We start from the raw sequence: 24,132 nt of genomic DNA on the forward strand, positions 1-24,132 counted from the left end.
GGGAGTTTGTAAATTCACCACACACGGTTCATAATTTGAGCTTTTTATAACCCTTTAGCCCCGCAATCTTCCATCTACCAATGGATCCTGAAAATACAACTAGCTACCTTCTCAGCTAGGAAACCATTAATAAATAACATTCCTGTCTAAAAATGTCTTACCCTTTGCTCCCAATTCAACTTTTCTTATCAGACAAGTGCGTCTGTTGTTCTGGAACGCCCTGTACTTCACGACACAGATGCAGTGAGTGAGGTCATTTAGCCCATTTTTTTTTAAACCATCCAATTTTTTTTTTAATGTGCAATCCAATTCCCAACAATCTGCTTCTTAAATGAACCTAGTGTGCTCTCCGAGATTACAACAGCAAAATAGACTCATCTTCTTAGGCAGTTCCTCGGAACCGAGGATGACTTGCTTCCACATTAAAAATGAGTTCTCAGGCGACTGATGAGTCCAATGCGGGACCTACAGTCTCTGTCACAAGTGGGGCAAACTCATACAGACTCATATAATCAATCATACAAGCAAGAGAGAGAGGTCATTCGGCCCATTGTGCCTGTGCCGGCTCTTTGCAGGAGCTGTCCAATTAGTCCCGCTCCCCTTACCCTGCTCTTATAAAATAACAACAGAAAATGCTGGTTGAGGACCCCGAAACGTTAACTCTGTGTTTCTCTCTCCTCGATGCTAACTGACCTGCTAAGTGTTTCCAGCATTTTCTGTTGTTATTTCAGATTTCCAGCATCCGCAGCATTTTGCTATCTGCTCTTCTAATACTGGTTTAAAAAAAATACAATTAAAAAAAAAACATTTTTTTGTTCACTTTTAAAAAAAAAGAAAATTCACATTACCACAACTGCTTTTAGCCTTGCAGCACTTTTCGACCCTCTTCCATCACAGCCCTTTCTCTTGTTTTATTGTGATTTCATTTGTTTCCCCCCTCTTCATCGTTAAATGGCTGTCAGACACCAACCTGTGCCCAGTATCCTAGCTGATACTCCCTCTTCCATGTTGTTTCTAAGGACCTATAGCAACCGGAAGCTGGGAGGGGAGTCGCTCCTCGGGTGACGTCATCGCGCGGCGCTTCGCGTGTGACATCATCGCGCAGCGCTCACTGGCATCGGCGGCGGCCCCCAGGAACCAGACGCAATGGTAATGCTGCGAATGTCCGTATGTGTTGAAGCGTCGTTATTGGTGTCGATTTACCTGCGGGAAATGTCGCTCGTCCCTCTTTTTTTTTTAAAAACATATTTGTCTGCGATGGTGTAGATTTCAGGGGAGAGTTTGGCTCGGGCCCTTGAGGCTTCCCTCCCCACAGCACTGCTAACCTCAGCAAAGCGCACGCTGTCTCCCCGCCACACTGCTTGTCTTAGATTGCAACGCTGAATTTAGTTTAAGCAGGTCTGACTTTGCTTGTGCAAATAGAACGGAAGGTTCTTCTGTTTTTTTTTGTAAAAGCGGGAAATTTAAAGAAAGAAAGACTGGCATTCTTTCATAAATAAAAACCAGAACATGCTGGAAATACTCAGCAGGTCAGGCAGCATCTGTGGAGAGAGAGAAACAGTCGATGACCCTTCGTCAGAACTGAAAAAAGTTGGAGATGTAAAAGGTTTTTAAGCAAAGAGAGGAAAGAGCAAAAGGATAGGATCTATAGGATGGAAGGCAGGAGAGATTAAAAGACAAAAGGGATGATGGTGCAAGGCAAAAGGAGATGGTAATGGGACAAGTTAAGAAACAAAAGATGAGTCTAGATGAAGTGTAAATGACAATGGCAGAATCAGCAGCTGCCATGTGAAAAAAAAATTGGGGCAGAGGTTATGGTCTTAAATTGTTGGACTCGATGTTGAGTCCAGAAGGCTGTAAAGTGCCTAATCGAAAGATGAGGTGCTTTTACTCGAGCTTTATTGGAACAACAACTTGTATTTATATACCGCCTTTAATGTAGTAAAACGTCACAAGGCGCTGCACAGGAGTATTATAAGACAAAAGATTTGACACCGATCCACATAAGGAGAAATTAGGGCAGGTGACCAAAAGCTTGGTCAAAGAGGTAGGTTTTAAGGAGCGTCTTAAAGGAGGAAAGAGGGAGCAAGGCAGACGTGTTTAGAGCTTGGGGCCTAGGCAACAGAAGGCACGGCCACCAAAGACTGAGCGATTATAATCAGGGATCCTCAAGAGGGCAGAATTAGAGGAGCACAGATATCTTGTGGGGGGCGGTTGTGGGGCTGAAGGAGATTAGAGATAGGGAGGGGCGAGGCCCTGGAGGGATTTGAAAACAAGGATGAAAATTTTGAAATTGAAGTGCTGCTTAACCAGGAGCCAATGTAGGTCAGCGAGTACAGGGGTGATGCGTGAACGGGACTTGGTGCGAGTTAGGACACGGGCAGCTGAGTTTCGGATGACCTCAAGTTTACCTAGGGTGGAATATGGGAGGCCAGCCAGGAGTGTGTTGGAATAGTCAAGTCTAGAGGTAACAGAGGCATGGATGAGGGTTTCAGCAGCGGATGAGCTGAGGCAAGGGTGGAGCCAGGAGATGTTAAGGAGGTGGAAGTAGGCAGTCTTTGTTATGCTGCGGATATGTGGTCGGAAGCTCATTTCATTGTCAAATATGACACCAAGGTTGCGAACAGTGTAAGAGGCCAAGGATAGAGAGGTCAGAGTGGGAGTAGAGCCGAGAATTAAAGTGACAAGCGACCGGAAGCTCAGGGTCACCCTTACGGACTGAACGGAGGTGTTCCGCAAAGCGGTCACCCAATCTGCGCTTGGTCTCCCCAATGTAGAGGAGACCGCATCGTGAACAGCGAATACAGTATACTAAATTGCAAGAAGTACAAGTAAAATCGCTGTTTCACCTGGAAGGAGTGTTTGGGGCCCTGGACAGTGGGAAGGGAGGAGATAAAAGGGCAGGTGTTACTCTGGCATTCTTTCCTTTAGATTGGAAAATTGCGCATGACACTCTGCTATTTAAGAATGGCGAGAGCGGGAAACCAGGGAATTATAGACCAGTTAGCCTAACATCTGTTGTCAGGAAATTGCTCATGTCTATAATTAAGGATAGGGTGACTGAACACCGCGAAAATATTCAGTTGATCAGAGAGAGCGCCAGCATGGATTTGTGAAAGGTGGGTCCTGCCTGACAAACCTGATTGAATTTGCAATAATGACCAGATGATCTGTTTTAGTGATGTTGATTGAGGGATAAGTATTGGCCAGGATACCGGGGATAACTCCCTTGCTCTTCCTCGAAATAGTGCCATGGGATCTTTTACGTCCACCTGAGAGAGTAGACGGGCCCTCGGTTTAACGTCTCATCCGAAAGAGTGTCGGCCTAGATTTTTGTGCTCAAGTCTCTGGAATGGATTTAGGCGGCGGCGTCATTTATACAGGAGCAAAAAGCAAAATGTGAGAAATCTGAATTAAAAATCCAAAGTGCTGGAGGTACTCGAGCAGGCCAGGCAACATCTGTGATGCGAGAAGCAGAGTTCACGTTTCAGGTCAATGACCTTTCGTTAGAGATGTAACAGCTTTTAAGCAATTACAGAGCTGGAGAAGGGGGTGGGGGCAGGAAAGAACTCAACACTGTAGAATAGTCAGCAAATAGCCCCATGCCTGCTATATGTTGGAGGGAAAGATGAAGCAGTTGAAGATAATTGGACCGAGGACACTTCCCTGAGGAACTCCTGCAGTGATGTCCTCGGTCTGTGATGAATGACCTCCAACCGCCATAATCATCTTCCTACGTGTCAGGTATGACGCCAGCCATTGGATGGTTTTCCCTTCACTCCCTGTTGCCCTTAATTTAATGCTATATTCAGTCGAATGCTGCCTTTTTTCGAGGCTAGCTACTCTTTGGTATTCAGCTTAAGGCTGTGACGAGATCTGACTTTGGTGGAACCTAAACTGCGTATCACTGATCAAGTTCTAGGTGAGTAGGTGTCACTTGATTGTACTTGCTGCTTATTAGGGGACTGGTTGGCACAGTTAGATTTGTCTTTTAGTGGATAGACCTGCGCAATTATCCACAATGCCTGGTAGATGCGAGGGTTATTATTGCTTGATCAGGAGCGTGGCTAGTTCTGGTGGACAGGTCTTCAGCATTACAGCCAGGATTTTGCCAGAGCCCATAGGCTTCACTATATCCAGTGCACTCAGCCACTGTGTAATGTCACATGGAGTGAGCTGAATTGGTTGGATAATGGCACCTATGATGGTGGGGGCCGAGTGGGAAGGTCCACTTGGCACTTTTGGCTGAATACATTTGCAAATACCTCAGCCTTGCCTCTTGTGCTCACATACTGGGCTCTGCCATAGTTGAGGATGAGGATGCTCACAGAGCCGCCTCATGCCAATATTAAAGCTATGCCACCATAATTCAAAGCTAAGTTTACAATTAATGCATTTCTGTTTATGCTCCTCAAGGGAACAAGTGATTTGCTCATTTTTATCCTTTGTCATTGATAACTTGGTTGTTAAGATTTGAGCTGTCTGCATGTGTCACCTGGGCCTGCTCCCTGATTGTTTTGTTTCTGTTTTCCAGGGAAAAGCAAAGAAGACTAGAAAATATGCAACCATGAAGCGAATGATTAGTCTGCGAGATACAAGAATGTAAGCTTTTTGAATTGAGCTTGAAGGGACTTAAAAATATAGGCTAGGCTCGCAGACTCCATTTCTCTGCCACTCTGTTCCATTGTTCTTGTGAGACTTTCTACAGGAAACTTTCTGGTATCCGGCACTGACGGGACCGAGTTGGTGCCGTCCCATCAAAACTGCTGTATAAACCAGCGCTAATGTTAAAACATACGGAACTTCTCAGCTCCGTATGAAACAACAAACCCTGTTGCTTAGCAACAGCTTCAAAACAGTCAGCCACAGCTTAAAAGCGTCTCTGTAGCTAAGCAACAGCTTCAGCTAGACGCTTGGGAGCCACGACTGGAAAAAAAAACCTACGAGAAGTAAAAAAAACTTATAGGAAACGGCTCCTGAATTTTGCCGGTAGATAGAGCTTTCCGGACATTTAACCTCCGGTTAAACGAAAGTTTCCTGTACTTGGAATGCAGTAGTCTTCAGATATCCAGATCAAAGGCGTATTAATCTGTTAACATTTGTTGTCATTTGCATGGGTGGAGCTTTCTGTACTCCTTAAGCAACTTTCTATGAAAAATGTGATAATAGGTACAGGAAACTTTCGTTTAACCGGAGGTTAAATGTCCGGAAAGCTCGACCTACCGGCAAAATTCAGGAGCCGTTTTCTACAAGTTTTTTTATTTCTCGTTGCTTTTTTTTTTCCCAGTCAGGCTCTGCAAAGTCTGTAGCTAAGCAACAGCTTCAGCTAGAGATGCTTGCAGCTGCAGCCGACTGTTTTGAAGCTGTTGCTAAGCAACAGGGTTTGTTGATTCACACGGAGCTGAAAAGCTCTGTATGTTTCAACATTAGCGCTGGTTTATGCGGCAGTTTTGATCTAATGGCACCAGCTCGGTCCCGTCAGTGCCGGATACCAGAAAGTTTCCTGTATTACATTTCTTCGAACTGATGCTTTCAAAATGGCAAGTTGCCACTCTTGGTTAGACCCTTGATTTAAGGCACCGAATGCTAACTGCAGCTTACCTCCATTCAGCGCAGAAAAGTCCCAAGCTCGATCGCAGGTCTGCCCTGAGTCAGTTGATCTCAGTGGGAACAGTGGTAAAGTCTCTGCAATTAGCCTCCGTGCCCCTGCATTGAGGAGGGGAAAATTAGCCTCTGGTTGCTGTTGCTGATCATCATTCATGACTCTTGCTCGCTGTATGGGTGTTGGGTAGGGTGGGGGAGGGGGCGCTGGCTAAACTTTACTGACCCCTGTAAGCAAATAACCAGCTGACAGTCCCCGTCAAGGTAGTTACATGAATAATAGCCACTTGTGCAAGGTACCGGTGGATGACTGGTGCCCGTGAAACCCCAGTGAGAAGCCAGTATCGTGAGTGGAGGCGGAAAAGTTGGCAGAGGGAAAAATAAAACAATGAGCACATCAGTGCGATATGTCTAACTCAGGATTTTGTGCCGTTTCTCTTCAGAAAGGTGCGCATCCGTTACTTTAACATAGACAGCGCCTCCATTGGGTGAACCATGTATTGAGATCCCACAAGTTCAGTGGTCATTATGCCCCAAAGGAGGTGGTTGATTTAATGTACAAGGTAGTAAATTTATGTTTATTTTTCAGAAAAGAAAAAGAAAGAGCAAAACCTCACAAGACGATAAAAGAGGATCCCAGTGCCCTGAAAATAAAAGAAGTGTATGTGTTAAACTAGGATTTAAAGATTATACATTTTAAATTAGCAGTTTTATATTGTTAAAAAAATATTCTGGAGGTGAGGAGTACTAGGGATGGAATATTTCTCTGCTGTCTGTATGCGGACAGCACTGAGCACTGTCCGTCCTATACAGATGGAAGCAGTATCTGTCTCAGTCTTCCTTCACTTGCATTATCCTGACACTGCACCAATACTCACCTGACGTGTGTTCCTGAAACCTGTACATACACTTTGTAATCATAATTGACCTTAAAGAGGCATCAAAAACTCACTATAGTACTTTGCACTTCAAAAGGAATGCTCCACAAACTGCACTGTTGTATAAGGAAGTGAGATTGGCCTGCTGCTATAATGGAGTCTCTCCAGAATGCCCTCCGTCCTGGCCCAGAAAGCTTATTGACAACCGTACTTGATCGCAAAACACGACTTTCTGGCATCAGCTTGTGTCGATTACATTTAAAGCGGGCGGGCCATTTGATCTGTGCCTCCTAAATTTTCTTCAAACTGGCTGATGTGCCTTATGCCGATGACTGGCTCTAAGTATTCCGCTTGAGACACTGGTTAAGTCCAGTATCGTTACACAATGAATCTGCCCCTGGAGTATCGGGTGTGACCAGGTTGTAAAGGCATCATAATCTGATCTGTTTTTAACGCCAGTATTCTGAGAGAAACTGTATAATCAGTCATTTAGAAATGTCAAATCCATTTGGTCTAAGAGGTGCAATACTGGATTCATCTGCAGCAGCAAAATATTGGAGATTAATTCTGTTAAGAGGTGAAATTTATAGAATAATACAGCACAGAAGAAGAAGGAGGCCATTCATCGCATTGTGCCGGACACACCTTTGTAAAAGCAAAGCTTGCTTTATCGGGATTTTCATTTTTAATTGTTACTAGTTCATTTTGGAAAATGGGGATACATTGCTTTAAAACCGCAATGGTGCGTTGAACCATCAACATTCTACATCAGAGTTCATGCCCAGAATCCTTAGCGCACCGAGTTTACAATCTCAACTCTTTTTGATCAGCTGGGAGATGGAACACAAAAAATAACTTACAAAATAAAAGACGGTGGTTATGCCCTCAACAACAAAAATAGAATGCGGAAAGAATACATACATACATACATAGGGTGAAATTTGCTCTTGACCAAATTGCTATAAGTTGCATGGTACACTAGCAGCATCTGTTGACAGGATAAAGTACTGCAAAACATGGTATTAAGTAGATGTGAACATTTCCTCTGAGAACCTAAAAGGTTTCACACTGTTGATTCATGGACAAATATCTGACAAAAAAAAATGTTTTCAATAGTCCCCTGTATATCTGCAATTTAAAAAAAATACATGATAAACTTGAATAATTAAAAGACACTAAAGGTAACATTTAGTCATTAGAGAAATTACAGATCATTTTCTTTTTACTTTCCCAGGGTTAAGTATCCTTCCTGTCTGTTTTTCCAATATAACACGCAGCTGGGTCCTCCCTACTACATCCTAGTCGACACCAATTTCATCAACTTCTCTATCAAGACCAAGCTGGACATTATGCAATCGATGATGGACTGCTTGTACGCAAAGTGTAAGTGCCTGTCGGCTGTCCAGTCTGCTAATTTAATTCTGTATGTGCACCATTATCTCTCCTTTGTGTTGGATGCTCTTTTGGTGTGAGGGTATCAATTCCTTTATTTTCCCCCCAGTTCTTCTGGTCTCCCTGTGGTAAACCACTGTTATACCTGCCTGTGTGGTTGTTTGTATTCCACTGTGTACATGTCTGTACATGCCTCGGCTGACTCCTCCCACGAGTCCAGGTATAAAGGTGACTGCTCCACAGTCCCTCTGTATTCTGGACTGGTCGACCACTCGAGGCACACCTTCATTCTCTTGTTAAAAGCCTGTTAGTTACTCGCTTAACCTCAGTCTTTTGAGTAATTGATAGCGCATCAATTTTATTAACAAGATTTTTTTATAATGGAGAAGATCCTCACACCAGCATGCCTGGACTTAGACCATCGGGAGGCGGACGCATCCACCAAGTTTGCTCACTGGCTTAGGTGCTTTGAAAGATTCCTGATTGCCTCCGCTGCAACGGTCAAATCGGATGAGGACAAACTGGATGTCCTGACCTCCAAAGTGAACCACCGAGCGTACTCGGTCATCCAGGACGCGACCTCGTACACGGCTGCTCTCAAGCTCCTCAAGGACCAGTACACGCGCCCAGTGAACGAGGTGTACGCCAGGCACCTCCTGGGGAGTCGTAAACAACAACCTGGGGAATCGACCGAGGAATACCTTCAGGCACTGTCTGTGCTTGGCCGGGCCTGTGGTTGTAAGGATGTAAAGGCCACCGTGTACACAGAGGAACTTATCTGGGACGCTTTTGTAGCGGGCCACAGGTCCAATTACACCCGACAGCGACTGTTGGAGCAGAGTGACCTCGACCTCAACAAGGCCTCTGAACTTGCACTATCATTGGACGCAGCCTACCGGGGCATGGATGCCTACTCCTCTGCACCATGGACGCCGCGGGGAACGACAGCCTGGGACACGGTAGGACCGTCTCATAGCGCCGTGCCACCCCAGCCACATCCCAGCAATGGCCCAACTACCGCAGCAGTGTCCCAAGGCCAGAAATGCTACTTCTGTGGCCAGGCCAAACACCCCAGAGCGCGCTGCCCGGCGAAAAATGCGATCTGCTCGGGCTGCGGGAAGAAGGGACACTACGCCAGTGTCTGCAGGGCCAAAGCCACCCCGAACCCCAGCAGCGCCACGTGTGAGCCGTGCGGGCCGCCATCTTGGGCCTCCCCAGCCATGTGCGAACCACCGGAACCGCAGCCATTTTGGACGCCTCCAGCCACATGGGGATCATGGACGCCGCCATCTTGGACGCCAGCCGGGATGCAGCAGGCCCCCAACACCGCCTCATCTGATACCCGCAGCGACACACTGACCCCTATGCTGGCCTCCATTACGCTGGACCAAGCGAGACCGCACCAACTGGCCCGGTCCACAATGGACATTAAGGTAAATGGTCACGAAACAACCTGCCTTTTTGACTCTGGGAGCACGGAGAGCTTCATCCACCCCGACACAGTGCGGCGTTGCTCTCTCCCAGTCCTGCCTGTGCACCAGCGGATTTCTATGGCCTCCGAGTCCCAGTCGGCGGACATTGGCGGCTACTGCGTGGTGACACTCTTAGTAGACGGGACTGTGTACGATAATTTTAAACTTCTGGTCCTGCCCCACCTCTGCGCTGCCGTTCTACTGGGGTTAGATTTTCAGTGCCACCTTAAAAGTGTTACGATGGCGTACGGTGGACCCCTCCCCCCCCCCCCCACTCACAGTCCGCAGCCAGCAGCTTCCAAATTGCCCGCCGCGCACCAGGTGCAACCTCTCCACACTCAGAGTCACCCCCCCACTGTTTGCTAACCTCACCCCCGACTGTAAGCCCATCGCCACAAAGAGCAGGCGATACAGTGCCGGGGACAGGGTTTTCATTAAAACCGAAGTGGAGCGGCTCCTGAAGGAGGGGATTATTGAGGGCAGCACCAGCCCCTGGTGAGCCCAGGTTGTGGTCGTTAAGACCGGCGAGAAGCAGCGCCTGGTCATCGACTACAGCCAGACAATAAATCGCTACACCCTGCTGGACGCTTACCCGCTCCCCCGCATAGCTGATATGGTCAACCAGATCGCGCAGTACCACGTCTTCTTGACCATTGACCTGAAATCAGCGTACCACCGGCTCCCTATCCGCCCTGAGGACTGCCAGTATACTGCCTTTGAGGCAAACGGCCGCCTCTATCACTTCCTTAGGGTTCCCTTTGGCGTCACCAACGGGGTCTCCGTCTTCCAAAGGGAGATGGACCGGATGGTCGATCAAAATGCGTTGCAGGCCACTTTCCCATATCTGGACAATGTGACCATCTGCGGCCATGACTTGCAGGACCATGACGCAAACCTCGAAAAATTCCTCTGCACCGCCCAACTCCTGAACCTGACGTATAACAAGGAGAAGTGCATATTCCGCACAACCCGCCTCGCCATCCTTGGCTGTGTTGTGGAACACGGAGTCATCGGTCCCGACCCCGACCGTATGCGTCCCCTTATGGAACTCCCACTGCCCCACTGCCTCAAGGCCCTGAAGAGGTGCCTAGGGTTTTTCTCCTATTACGCCCAGTGGGTCCCCTACAATGCGGACAAGGCCCGTCCGCTGATCAAGTCCACCTCTTTTCCCTTGACGGCAGAGGCCCGCTTAGCCTTCCACCGTATCAAGGAAGACATTGCCAAAGCCACCATGCACGCAGTGGACGAATCCATCCCCTTCCCGGTGGAAAGCGACGCGTCCGACTTTGCCCTGGCCGCTACCCTTAATCAGGCAGGGAGACCCGTGGCCTTCTTTTCACGAACCCTCCAGGGCCCGGAGACCAGACACTCTGCTGTTGAGAACGAGGCCCAGGCTATTGTGGAGGCTGTGCGTCATTGGAGGCACTACCTGGCCGGAAAACGATTTACCCTGCTCACTGACCAGCGTTCAGTTGCTTTTATGTTTAGCAACAAGCAGAGGGGCAAAATCAAAAACGACAAGATCTTGAGGTGGAGAATCGAACTTTCCACCTACAATTACGAGATATTGTACCAGCCCAGGAAGCTCAATGAACCCCCGGATGCACTATCGCGTGGCACCTGCGCCAGCGCGCAGATCGATAGACTGCGGGCCCTCCACAATGACCTCTGCCACCCGGGGGTCACCAGGTTCTTCCACTTCATCAAGGCCCGCAACCTGCCTTACTCCATTGAGGAGGTCAGGACCATGACCAGGAACTGCCAAGTCTGCGCTGAGTGCAAACCGCACTTTTATAGACCAGACAGGGCTCACCTGATAAAAGCCACTCGCCCCTTCGAGCGCCTGAGCGTTGATTTTAAAGGGCCTCTCCCCTCCTCCGACCGCAATGTGTACTTCCTCAACATTATTGATGAGTACTCCCGTTTCCCGTTCGCCATCCCCTGCCCGGACATGACCAGTGCCACGGTCATTAAATGTCTGAACGACCTCTTCACCCTGTTCGGTTTCCCCAGCTATATCCATAGCGACCGGGGCTCATCGTTTATGAGCGACGAACTCCGCCAGTACCTGCTCGCTAGGGGTATTGCCACAAGCAGGACCACCAGTTACAACCCCCGGGGGAACGGACAGGTGGAAAGAGAGAATGCGCCAGTTTGGAAGGCCGCCCTGCTAGCCTTAAAGTCTAGGAGCCTTCCGACCTCCCGCTGGCAGGATGTGCTCCCCGATGCGCTCCACTCTATTCGGTCACTGCACTGCACTGCCACTAACGCCACCCCTCATGAGAAAATGTTTGTCTTCCCAAGGAAGTCCACATCGGGGACATCGCTACCGCCATGGTTGACGTCCCCAGGGCCGGTCCTACTGAGAAGACACATGAGGACCCATAAAACGGACCCCCTGGTCGAGAGGGTCGACCTCTTCCACGCCAAACCCCAGTATGCTTACATTGCGTACCCGGACGGGCGGGAGGACACAGTCTCCATACGAGACCTCGCACCCTCGGGGGCCCCAGTAACCCACTACCACCCCCCCCCCCCCCCCCACGATCCAATATCCAACCCCAGCAGACGGCACGCCTGGGCCCCGCGACCCGCTCGACACCCACGAGGACTACACACCAGTGCCCCAGCCTACGCGGGACTCGACGCCGGAAGCTTCACTACCCCTGCCGTCGATCACAGCGGCAGACAAGACCTCCGGAGAGACTCCAATACACAAACTTTTAATACACTTCACCCCGCCGGACTCATTTTTAAACAAGGGGTGAATGTGGTAAACCACTGTTATACCTGCCTGTGTGGGTGTTTGTATTCCACTGTGTACATGCCTCGGCTGACTCCTCCCACGAGTCCAGGTATAAAGGTGACTGCTCCACAGTCCCTCTGTATTCTGGACTGGTCGACCACTCGAGGCACACCTTCATTCTCTTGTTAATAAAAGCCTGTTCGTTACTCGCTTAACCTCAGTCTTTTGAGTAATTGATAGCGCATCACTCCCTAAGTCATGTACCAACTGCAGGTGTCTCTGCCTGCTTGGAGGAAGCGGATGGACATGCGATGGCTTTCCCTCTGGGTTTTTTTTTTGTCCTTCCTTCTGGGATGAAACCTTGGTACCTTCCCAGAACAATACACAAGAGATCAGGACGCAGCAAATTGGGATGCAAATTGAGCTTGTATTCCTAACTGCGGGGTTAGACAGTTACAGGAACATAGGAACAGGAGTAGGCCACTTGGCTCGTCAAGTCTACTCCACATTGTTTGTTTGCCATGACAGCTCTTTTTTTTTAATCCTATTTCCTTGCCTTTTATGTGCTCCCACCAGGGAGACACACTCGCAAGAAGCATGGTTCAAAGAACTGGGGATATAATGTAGCTCCTTATCCAACCTGTGCTCGTTGTGAGCCCAGCTTCCTGCTGGGAATGCACAGTTTTTTTTTATTCGTTCATGGGATGTGGGAGTCACCAGCAAGGATTGCCCATCCCTAATTGTCCTCGAGAAGGTGGTGGTGAGCCGCTGCCTTGATCCGCTGTTCTTTGTAGCAGTTTGGTATAACTGAGTGGCTTAAGAGTCAACCACATTGCTGTGGGTCTGGAGTCACATATAGGCCAGACCGGGTAAGGATGGCAGATTTCCTTCCCTAAAGGACATTAGTGAACCAGATGGGTTTTTACGACAATCCGGTAGTTTCATGATCACCATTACTGATGCTAGCTTTTTATTCCCGATTTATTTAATTAACTGAATTTAAATTCCCCGTGGTGGAATTTGAACTCATGTCTCCAGATCATTAGCCCAGGGCTCTGGATTACTAGACCAGTAACATAACCACTACGCTACCATTGCCCTCATATTTCTTAATACCCTTGCTTCCCAAGTAATTATTTCCCTTTTATACGCCTCAGTTGACTTTGAATCTATAGACCTCCACGTTCTCGTAACCGTTTGTGTGAACATTCACCATAGTTTTGCTTTTAGCTGTCTAAGCTTGTGCATAATTTATGCATAATTAAAGAAAGTGAATTAGCAGCATTTCAAATATTTATGTTAACATTACAATTGGCTTCTTCCTGGATATTGAAGATGGGGACAAGTCTCAGGAGCCAGAGTTTGTGTCTTCTGCCACCAGGTAACATTTTCAAAATGCAGGGTGTGATGCAGGTGAGCAAACACGCAGCAGCCAACAGCTTGTGAATACCTCATGGTTCGGGGAGGCCTTCAAGCTGTAGTGATAATGGGCAAGAGAGAAATAAAGTGGGTTTTTTTTCAGGCTCTTGCCATTTGAGCTGTGAATTCTGCACCAGTTACTGCCAATTCACCAGTACTACGCAACGCTGAATATTGAGGGAGGGGAGGTCAGGTTATATTGTAGGAAAATACTCCTGCGAAATAAGATTTTTTTCTTAATTCCCTGGGTTACTTATACACAATGTGTACGGTTTATGTAAGAAGCTGATCTGTACAGGGGAAAATAACACCGCTTTTGCATTTAAATTGAAACTTTATTATCTTCTCATTCACACACTCTCCTTTCTTGCATGCAAGTGCATTTGTACTTGCAATCTTACATTCCCAGTCTCTCACTTACCAAGATGAGAATCATGGGAATGGAGAGAGAGCCACATATACACAGACTGACCAAAAGAAAATCACTGGCACACATTGGGACATCAAGATGGAGAACCAGATACACATAAGATACACAGAGAACCACAGGAAAAGGGGAGAGCGAGCAACAGACACACACTGGGACATAGAAAGATATGCATCGACAGAAAGAGTCTAAGATACAAACAGGCAGAGTGAGATAACCAGACACATACAGAGATAGAAAGACACAGACACACGGATAGAAAAGAACTGTAGACATACAAGGATAAAGAGTGGATTTGATCATTCCTGGGTGGGTTTGGGTTGCAAGTGACTGTTTAAATAAAACTGTGCAAAATTAGACAAATAAATAGATGTTAAGCATTACTTCTTGTAAGATAGGTATTGTCGGCAAGACTCTCTTTAAGTTGAAAGAGAGAGAGAAGTTCCACTAAAATAAAGCATCGGATGTAAAGTGTGACCGCTGAATTTTCCCTAGGTGTTCCCTGTATCACAGACTGTGTGATGGCAGAAATCGAGAAGCTGGGACAGAAGTACAGGGTCGCACTCAGGTAAAAGAACTTCTCAACAGCAGTGTAAGATTTGGATCACAGGCCACACACACATTACCCAAAGGGTCTTAGGAGATGTAAGGCATTTTATTAAGGAGCGGCAGTTTAAGTTAAGTACAACACGCAATCAAGATAGACATAGTAGACATACGACCGTGACAAGCAGCTGGTATCGTACAGACGGCTGGCGTGCGCGATCAGCTCTTTCCTTCCCTTCACCGTCTGCTAAAAGCTCTTTAGATATTTCTCTTACTCTCTTTTTAGGGGTGGGCCTAGGGTAGATTATCAAAGAAACAGTCAACAACCTTTCTAGCACACAAACAGCAGACAGCGAGTCTGGAAACAAGGTCACCGCCATGATGCAGAATGTTATAACATCCGCAGGGAACCAAGAACATAAGCAAATTCTAAGCGTCTATCCAGTTATTCTAACACCAGTCTGAAGAGACACTTTGTCTCGTTATTTCTTCCAATTCACGATTTCTTACAACAGGTTCATCAGTATTCTTCCTAAACCCAAACCCATCCAGGAATATGTGTGTTGTGTTCTGGCTTCTCCCCCCCCCCCCCCCCCCCCCCCCCCCCCCCCCCCACCGGCTCCGAAATTGTCGAATTGTGAATGGTTCCGTAAGTGCCAATGATATCTCGCCAACCAAGTGGCTGTTCTTAATACATGAGCCTGATAGCGAGCACTGGCAGCAGATTTGGCGCCAGGAGCTATCAAAGCCAAACCTACAGGGAGTGCAGCGAAGATTCACCAGACTGATACCTGGGATGGCAGGAATGACGTATGAGGAGAGATTGGGTCGATTGGGCTTATACTAGCTGGAGTTTAGAAGAATGAGAGGGGATCTCATTGAAACTTATAAAACTCTGACCGGACTAGACAGACTAGATGCAGGAAGGATGTTCCCGATGGCGGGGGAGTCCAGAACCAGGGGTCATAGTCTAAAGATAAGGGGTAGGTCATTTAGGACAGAGATGAGGAGGAATTTCTTCACCCAGAGAGTGGTGAACCTATGGAATTCTACCACAGAAGGCAGTTGAGGCCAATTCATTAAATATATTCAAGAAGGAGTTAGATATATTTCTTAACGCTAAAGGGATCAAGGGATATGGGGAGAAAGCAGGGACAGGGTACTGAGTTTGGATGATCAGCCATGATCTCATTGAATGGCGGAGCAGACTCGAGGGGCCGAATGGCCTACTCCTGCTCCTATCTTCTATGTTTCTATAAATAACAGGAATAATGGCCAATATCTTTCTACCTTACCTTAACTGACCTTTTGGCTCCAAGGCCCACTATAGGAGTTAAGCACAGAATTTAGGCTGCATTGTCAGAGGTGCCATCCTTTAGATGAGATGTCAACCACTTCTATTTTTTTTACTTGCACTTCTGTGTAGCACCTTGGGATGTTTTTCTTTGTTAAATGCGCTTTATAAATGCAAGTTGTTGATGGTGGTTCCTGTTCTGGTGGATCAGATGGAAGTTACAGATCCCATGGCACATTTTAAAGAAGAGCATTGAATTCGCCTGGTGCCTTGGACAATATTCCTTCCTCAAGTAACCCCATCAGAAACAGATTAACTGTTCATTCATTGCTGCTGGTGGTACTATATTGTGTGCAAAATAACTACCACATTTGCCTGCACAGCAACAGTGACTACACGTCAAAGTAATTCATTGCATGTGAAGCACTTTGTGACATTTCTGAGGGACGTTGGGGTGAGGCACTATATAAATGCAAGTTCTAGCCTGGGGATGCTGAAGCTAATTGTAATGTCCCCTCTGCTACCTAGGTTGACAATGGCTAACTCACTGATCAGGAAATCAAACCTGGGTCGGGTAACTGACGTCACAAAGTGCCACATCCCACAATAAGTTCTGCAAATTCCAACACTTGCTGTGGGTGGCCCAGTGTTCCGTCCAAGTACCACAGTTTTACATACAAGAGTTCCAGAGGCAGTGGAAATACCAGTTTCCGAGCAATAACTATTCACTTTGTGCAGTGAATCACGTGCCTAAACATGGCATCTTCTGTCCTTAGGCTCAGTAGCACACTGCATTGCATTTACCCACAGAAGAATTCTTCCAGCTAAAAGGGTTGTCTGTTCATTCCTTGGGTACGCTACAAATTTATCTAGATATCTAGGCAAGGCACTTGCTGGCATATAAGAATCTATGGTTCACAGACAGGAGTAGTCCGAAACATGGAAGCCAACAATATCTAGAGTAAAGAAATCGCAAATACGTCCAATGTCGGTCCGTAACACTGTTCCTGAATTTGTAACTTTTTCCGTTCTACTTTCCCAGAATAGCAAAGGATCCACGGTTTGAGCGACTACCCTGCACACACAAAGGAACATATGCTGATGATTGTCTAGTGCAGAGAGTCACACAGGTGAGAAAAAAAACCATTACTGATCACTTATTAAAATATTTTAAAAGCATTTGTATTTTAGTTAATTTATTCCCCTCCAATTTCTGCCTCTCCTGAAGACATCGACTTGTACTAGGCTACAGTTTCGCAAGCACCAGCTGCCCTCTTGGACCCCACACAAATGGCCATTCTTCATGTGTGCTCGTGAGGGATATCACAGCCTTGTCCACTATCTGTACGCATGCACATTCCAGCAGGACTCATTAAATAATGGGTGTAACCCTGGGATATGGGAGGGGGACAATTGTAGCACCCCCACTATTACTCCAGTTGTGGTCACTTAATACAGCCAAGACCCAGGTTTGAATGCGACACCTTCCTGGACTGTGTGTCTCCATTCTGTACCTGGCCCTACATTTACCTGCAGAATTGCAAACCTGGTTGTTTGCATTTTATCTTGAACGATATTCCTGTGCACAAACTCGGGAGTTTAAATGTTCAAGAAAATCATAGAATAGTACAGCACTAATGGAGGCCATTCGGCCCATCAGGTCTGCACTAGCTATTTCGAAGAGCAATCCAGTTAGTCCAGCTCTTTCCCCATATCCCTGCAATTTTTTCTCCTTCACAGATTTATTCAATTCCCTTTTGAAGGCTACCATTGAAGCTGTTTCCACCACCGATCAGGCAGCGCATTCCAAATCCTAACCACTCGTTGCGTAAAAAAAGTTATTCTTCATGCCGCCTCTGGTTCTTTTGCCAATCACCTTCAATCTGTGCCCTCTGGTTATTGACCCTTCAGCCTTTGGAAACAGTTTCTCTTTATTTACTCTACCTAAACCCTTCATGATTTTAAACACCTCAATCAAATCTCCTCTTAGTCTTCTGAGCTAAGGCGAACAACCCCAGCTTCTCTAGTCTATCCATGTAACTGTATTCCCTCATCCCTGGAGACCAAGTAAGTCTCTTCTGTACCCTCTCCCAAGCCTTCACGTCCTTCCTAAAATGTGGTTCCCAGAATTGGACACAATTTTTAATAAAGGCAACTTTTAATTTTCCTTGTTTTTTCACTTGCAGCATAAATGTTATATTGTGGCGACAGTGGACAGAGATCTCAAGAGGAGGATCCGCAAAATTCCTGGGGTTCCTGTTATGTACATCTCTAATCACAGGTAAGAATGTAAAAACTAGAAAGGGCCATTCATCCTGTCCACCCCCATCAAACAGGACCCGATCTTGACCATCTTTTTCTTAAATAAAATTCATACCCCTCCAGTCTCTATCCAATTCTCTTCTGAATGCTTCCAGAGAGTCACTATTTATTTCATTTGAAAGTTGGAAGCTGTTGGCTCATGATTTTCCCATCATTGGTCCAGGTTGTCCTATCTTGGGGCTCTGTGATTCTCCTCTTTGTTGTGGGGTGGGATTCCTCTCGTGTACAAACTAGTGGCTGCCCCCCGAATCAGAGGTAACACTTTTCCGACTTCAGAGAAGGTGTGTTTCACAAAGTGTCAGCCTGCAGGCCTGTTGAGAAACGATGTGCAAGTGATCGGCCCTATGCTGCAGTGCAGATGCATGGCAGATGCAGTATAATGTGGATAAATACGAGGTTATCCACTTCGGTGGCGAAAACAGGAAGGCAGATTATTATCTGAACGGCAATAGATTGGGAAAAGGGGAAGTGCAACGAGACCTGGGTGTCCTTGTGCACCAGTCACTGAAGGTAAGCATGCAGGTGCAGCAGGCGGTTAAGAAGGCAAATGGTATGTTGGCCTTCGTAGCAAGAGGATTCGAGTACAGGAGTAAGGATGTCTTGCTGCAGTTGTACAGGGCCTTGGTGAGACCAGACCTTGAGTATTGTGTGCAGTTTTGGTCGCCTTATCTGAGGAAGGATGTTCTTGCAATGGAGGGAGGGCAGCGAAGATTCACCAGACTGATACCTGGGATGGCAGGAATGACGTATGAAGAGAGATTGGGTCGATTGGGCTTGTATTCGCTAGAGTTTAGAAAAATGAGAGGGGATCTCATTGAAACTTTTAAAATTCTAACAGGACTAGACAGACTAGATGCAGGAAGGATGTTCCTGATGGCAGGGGAGTCCAGAACCAGGGGTCACAGTCTAAGGATAAGGGGTAAGCCATTTAGGACTGAGATGAGGAGGAATTTCTTCACCCAGCGAGTGGTGAACCTGTGGAATCCTCTACCACAGAAGGCAGTTGAGGCCAATTCATTAAATATATTCAAGAAGGAGTTAGATATATTTCTTAAGGCTAAAGGGATCAATCAAGGGATATGGGGAGAAGGCAGGGACAGGGTACTGAACATTAGGGTAGCTAATGTTACTCCACTATTCAAAAAAAGGTGGTAGAGAAAAGGCGGGGAATTATAGACCGGTAAGCTTGACATCGGTAGTGGGGAAAATGCTAGAGTCCATTATAAAAGATGTAATAGCAGAGCACTTGGAAAGCAGTGACTGGATCGGACAAAGTCAACATGGATTTACAAAAGGTAAATCATGCTTGACTAATCTACTGGAATTTTTTGAGAATGTAACTGGTAAAATAGAGGGAGAACCAGTGGATGTGGTGTATTTGGACTTTCAGAAGGCTTTCGATAAGGTCCCGCATAAGAGATTAGCGTGCAAAATTAAGGCACATGGGATTGGGGGCAAGGTATTGACTTGGATAGAGAACTGGTTGGCGGACAGAAAGCAAAGAGTTGGAATAAACGGGTCGTTTTCCGAGTGGCAGGCAGTGACTAGTGGGGTACCGCAAGGATCGGTCCTAGGACCCCAGCTGTTCATAATATATATTAATGATCTGGACGAGGGAATTGGATGTAATATCTCCAAATTTGCAGACGACACAAAGCTGGGTGGGAGGGTATGCTGTGAGGAGGATGTCGTGAAACTCCAGTACGATTTGGACAGGTTGGGTGATTGGGCAGAAACATGGCAAATGCACTATAATGTGGATAAATGTGAGGTTATCCACTTTGGTGGCAAAAACAGGAAGGCAGATTATTATTTGAATGGCAATAGATTGGGAGAAGGGGAAGTGCAAAGAGACCTGGGTGTTCTTGTGCACCAGTCGCTGAAGGTAAGCATGCAGGTGCAGCAGGCGGTTAAGAAGGCAAATGGTATGTTGGCCTTCGTAGCAAGAGGGTTCGAGTACAAGAACAAGGATGTCTTGCTGCAGTTGTACAGGGCCTTGGTGAGACCGCACCTTGAGTATTGTGTGCAGTTTTGGTCGCCTTACCTGAGGAAGGACGTTCGTGCCATGGAAGGAGCGCAGCGAAGATTTACCAGGCTGATACCTGGGATGGCAGAATGACGTATGAGGAGAGATTGTGTCGATTGGGCTTATACTCACTGGAGTTTAGAAGATTGAGAGGGGATCTCATCGAAACCTATAAAATTCTGTCAGGCCTGGACAGACTAGATGCAGGAAGGATGTTTCTGATGGCCGGGGAGTCCAGAACCAGGGGTCATAGTCTAAGGATAAGGGGTAAGCCATTTAGGACTGAAATGAGGAGGAATTTCTTCACCCAGAGAGTGGTGAACCTGTGGAATTCTCTGCCACAGAGGGCGGTGGAGGCCAGTTCATTAAGTATATTCAAGAAAGAGTTGGATATATTTCTTAAGGCTAAAGGGATCAAGGGATATGGGGAGAAGGCAGGGACAGGGTACTGAATTTGGATGATCAGCCATGATCTCATTGAATGGCGGAGCAGGCTCGAGGGGCCGAATGGCCTCCTCCTGCTCCTATCTTCTATGTTTCTATGGATGATCAGCCATGATCTCATTGAATGGTGGAGCAGGCTCGAGGGGCCGAATGGCCTCCTCCTGCTCCTATCTTCTATGTTTCTATGGATGATCAGCCATGATCTCATTGAATGGCGGAGCAGGCTCGAGGGGCCGAATGGCCTCCTCCTGCTCCTATCTTCTACGTGCAATCTGCAATATAATGAGGCTAGACCTACATTTTCCACTGAGGCCTTTTACTTGCACAGCGCTCGTCCTACATCCGGTAGATCTGCGACAATCCTACTTGCAACCATCTCGACGCCTACTGTGCCTCAGATTGTTCTTCCAACCTCCCATATCTCCTAAAACCTTTCATTAATCATATGTGCACACATATACATTCCCAACCTCATGCATGTGTCTTCACTTCTGGCCCGTCAACACCAAATATATATTTTAACAAAGAGCACTACAAGCTGTGACTGAAAAGTATTAAAGAAGATATATGCATTCATTTTTAAACTTAAACAAAACAAATTGTTGGAATAAAGCAAAATAATGTGGATGCTGGAAATCTGAAATTAAAACAGGAAATGCTGGAAACACTGGATTGGCCTTTGTCATTTACCACCAACATAGTCAATTATTTTCAACAACGTATATATGTGTGTGTGTCACTTAGACAATTCACTGTAAAACAATAGCTTTGATAACACTGAGGACATGTCGGCTCAATAAAATCTTATTTTTGAGGACTAATGTAACTTTTATAAATTTCCCCAAAAAAGTCTAGACATATGACTCAAGCTTTTGTGGAATTAATTATGGACCCTTGGGCTACCATTGATGAGGTAACTCATTCTAGAGATATTTTCTCCTGCGCGTGCTGGCAAAACCAGTCATTGGATACTGGACACTTGTGCAAGCCAAAGCTTTAGCTATTCACTCCACTGATGTAGCCAAGTCAAACTTTAGCCTTCTGATTCCTGATTAGATGGAAAATGAATCTTGGAAACCTGTTTTCAGCTAATCAAGGGATAAGAGATATGGGTCTTGCCTTGAGAATGGAGGACAGTTTGTTGGCAGCACAGGAGAATGGGTATCAAATGATTAATCCTGCATCATAGAGTCACAGAAATTTAGTGCAGATGGTAGCCATTTGGTCCATTGTGGTTATGCTGATATTAGTTCCACATTGGAGCTATCCACTCTAATCCCATTTTCCTTCGAATTCCCTGAATGCCGTGGCAACTTTTGCTTTCTTGTCCTAACTGGTCACCTCTTATGCTGCTCCACTTCCTTGTTTTTATATCCACAGCTTGAGCTCAGCTCAACATTCATACTATCCTTGTGAGAAGGGATTTTCAAGCATTTCCCATGTCAGCCTTGGCTCAATGGTAGCACTCTCACCTCTGCGTCAGACGGGTGCGAGTTCAAGCCCTGCTCGAACTACTTGAGCACAGAATCTAGTCTGCCGCTTCTGACAATGCGGCACTGATTCAACAATACCTCTGTACTGAGGGGGTGTTGCATTGTCAGTGTTGCTGCCTCTCAAGCGAACGAAAAAGATCCATGGCATTATTCAAAGAAGAGCAAGGGAGTTCTCCGGTGTCATGGCTAATGTTTATCCTTCAACCAACAGCACTAAAACAGATCAACTGGTCATTTATCTCCGTGCTGTTTGTGGGCTCTTACTGTGTGCAAATATTGGCTATCGCGTTGCCCTACATTACAACGGTGACTGCACTTCAAAATTAATTGGCTGTGAAGCACTTGGGAACATCACGAGGTCGTGAAAGGCACTACATTAAATGCAAATTCATTCGTCCTTTCTTACATGTATGTTGGACAGATTGTGATGCTAAGTAGTTTGATAATGAGCACTCTGCTGTGCAGCTTAATAATTTATTTTTCTTTCAGGTATAACATTGAGCGGATGCCGGATGACTACGGTGCCCCCAGATTTTGAAAAGGCAGCAATATTCTACTCGCATCAAGTGACTGGTGTTTGCTGTTTCAGATGAAATGCAACACCTTCTGAATAAACACTTGGCATGTGAATGCTTTGCATTTTGTAGAAAGGATTATTTTTGTTTGATATTAAACCAAGTTCTTGTTTTGAGACAACTAGTTGTAATCTGTTGTAAACGGGGCTGTCTTGTGCTTTTTATTTTCTTCCAATGTTCTCCCCTCCTCTCTCTGACTCATTTACTGGGTTATGGTTCGAGAGGTAGTGTTACATTCCAGTGCCTAACCCGAGTCGTCCTCGTTAAGCCTTGACAATGGGGTCAGTTGCCTTCGGACTGAAGGGAATGACAGCTGAGCCTCATTTTGTCTTCACTCCGTGTCCTCACATGGGTACTTCCAACTGGAGTTACTGTTTAGCAATTAGAAACAGGAACTCGTAATGAATTTTCCTAAATCTAGGGGAGCTATGTCTGGCAGCAACCCTCCCACAGTGCTGGCTGAGATAAGCTAACACAGCAGAGGTGAAGGATTGAATCATTTCTGTTCTCTGTATGCCTGAGAGATGGTGACTTTATCTTTGTGTCATTAGGGGAGGTGTTTTTGTCCTGTGCAATTTTGTATAATTTTACACTTCAATATTACATATGCCAACCAATTACTGTTATTGCTATATCTGTTCTTTAGTTTGTTTTGGGCCAGCAACTGACACACTTGAAACATACAACTCAAGACCAGCAAAAGACCTTGCCATAGTGCAGACATACAAACAATGACCCTCTGGTCCATCCAGCCTGTTCCACATAAGTTCTGCTCCTAAACTGCATATATGTGTATATATTTTCACAACTGTATTTAATTCTCAAATAAAATTCAGTAATTTTCAGACACTTTATTTTGCTTCTCATCTAAAATGATTGTTATGGAGTGTCTGATTTCTGCTCTTATCCCCTCAGTGGTTTTTTTTAACCCTGATTACTAGTATCAGTCTTGTTGGCACACAGCAGGAATACACCATCTTTTGATTTGAGATTTGAGTTTATTTAGAGTTGTCAGTCAATGATTTCCGACAAGGATTTGTTTCTCTGTTACAGTCCGGAAGGTCCCAGGTTCACTTCCTGGTTTGTGCGGCTATCAACTGATGGCACGGGCACCAGTGGATGGGTTCTATAGTTGCTTCAACGTCCACAAGCTAAGCAGAAGGAAAATTGGCCAGGGTTTTTACTATGGATCAGTAACCAGTTACTGTAGCTGAAAGGTGCACATGTGGAGATTGGCTGGGGATAAGATTGGGTTCTGCTGTGCTGCTATGAAGGAATAGCCATGATTCAGAGAAATACACGATACCATGAACAGATTTCTAATAATAAAAGACATACTGGGTTTAAAAATCTAAACCCTCAAAGACACAAGTCTCAACACACAGGCTGTAAACAGAATACAGGCTTCTGCGAAAAGATCAGTTGATAACAAAGTTGTAAACAGGCTTTGAAATGGGAAAGGGATATTGACCAAGAAACTAAGACCCTATTGAAAAG

General features: G+C 46.1%; 2 protein-coding genes across 3 annotated transcripts in view; one reads left to right on the plus strand and one right to left on the minus strand.

The window, feature by feature from the left end:
- Positions 1 to 1,037, minus strand: part of arel1 (apoptosis resistant E3 ubiquitin protein ligase 1) — a 109,415-nt gene extending 108,378 nt beyond the window's left edge. Inside the window, exon 1 of the mRNA XM_086002714.1 lies at positions 849 to 1,037. The gene's annotated coding sequence lies outside the window, so the exon portion shown is untranslated. The remainder of the gene's footprint in view (positions 1 to 848) is intronic.
- fcf1 (FCF1 rRNA-processing protein) lies at positions 1,033 to 23,489 on the plus strand. 2 transcript variants are annotated; one of them, XM_086002715.1, is made up of 8 exons: positions 1,033 to 1,149; positions 4,535 to 4,602; positions 6,191 to 6,262; positions 7,714 to 7,862; positions 14,431 to 14,503; positions 16,818 to 16,905; positions 17,962 to 18,056; positions 22,550 to 23,489. In XM_086002715.1, exons 1-8 carry the CDS (start codon positions 1,147 to 1,149, stop codon positions 22,596 to 22,598), a joined length of 597 nt encoding a protein of 198 aa, XP_085858841.1. In that variant the 5' UTR covers positions 1,033 to 1,146; the 3' UTR covers positions 22,599 to 23,489. The 2 variants fall into 2 exon arrangements, with proteins under 2 accessions (XP_085858841.1, XP_085858842.1); XM_086002716.1 differs by lacking the exon at positions 1,033 to 1,149 and adding an exon at positions 3,899 to 3,922.
- The last annotated feature ends 643 nt before the right edge of the window (positions 23,490 to 24,132 follow it).

The sequence above is a fragment of the Somniosus microcephalus genome, chromosome 12 (genome assembly GCF_052327205.1).
Source record: "Somniosus microcephalus isolate GS21.2 chromosome 12, FLI_Smic_1.0, whole genome shotgun sequence".
Lineage (NCBI taxonomy): Eukaryota > Metazoa > Chordata > Chondrichthyes > Squaliformes > Somniosidae > Somniosus > Somniosus microcephalus.

Excerpts from the sequence above, each read along its gene's own strand:
- fcf1 (XM_086002715.1), top strand. Across the intron at positions 6,263-7,713 it reads GCCCTGAAAATAAAAGAAGT|GGTTAAGTATCCTTCCTGTC; the intron begins GTATGTGTTAAA and ends TTACTTTCCCAG. Across the intron at positions 14,504-16,817 it reads AAGTACAGGGTCGCACTCAG|AATAGCAAAGGATCCACGGT; the intron begins GTAAAAGAACTT and ends CTACTTTCCCAG.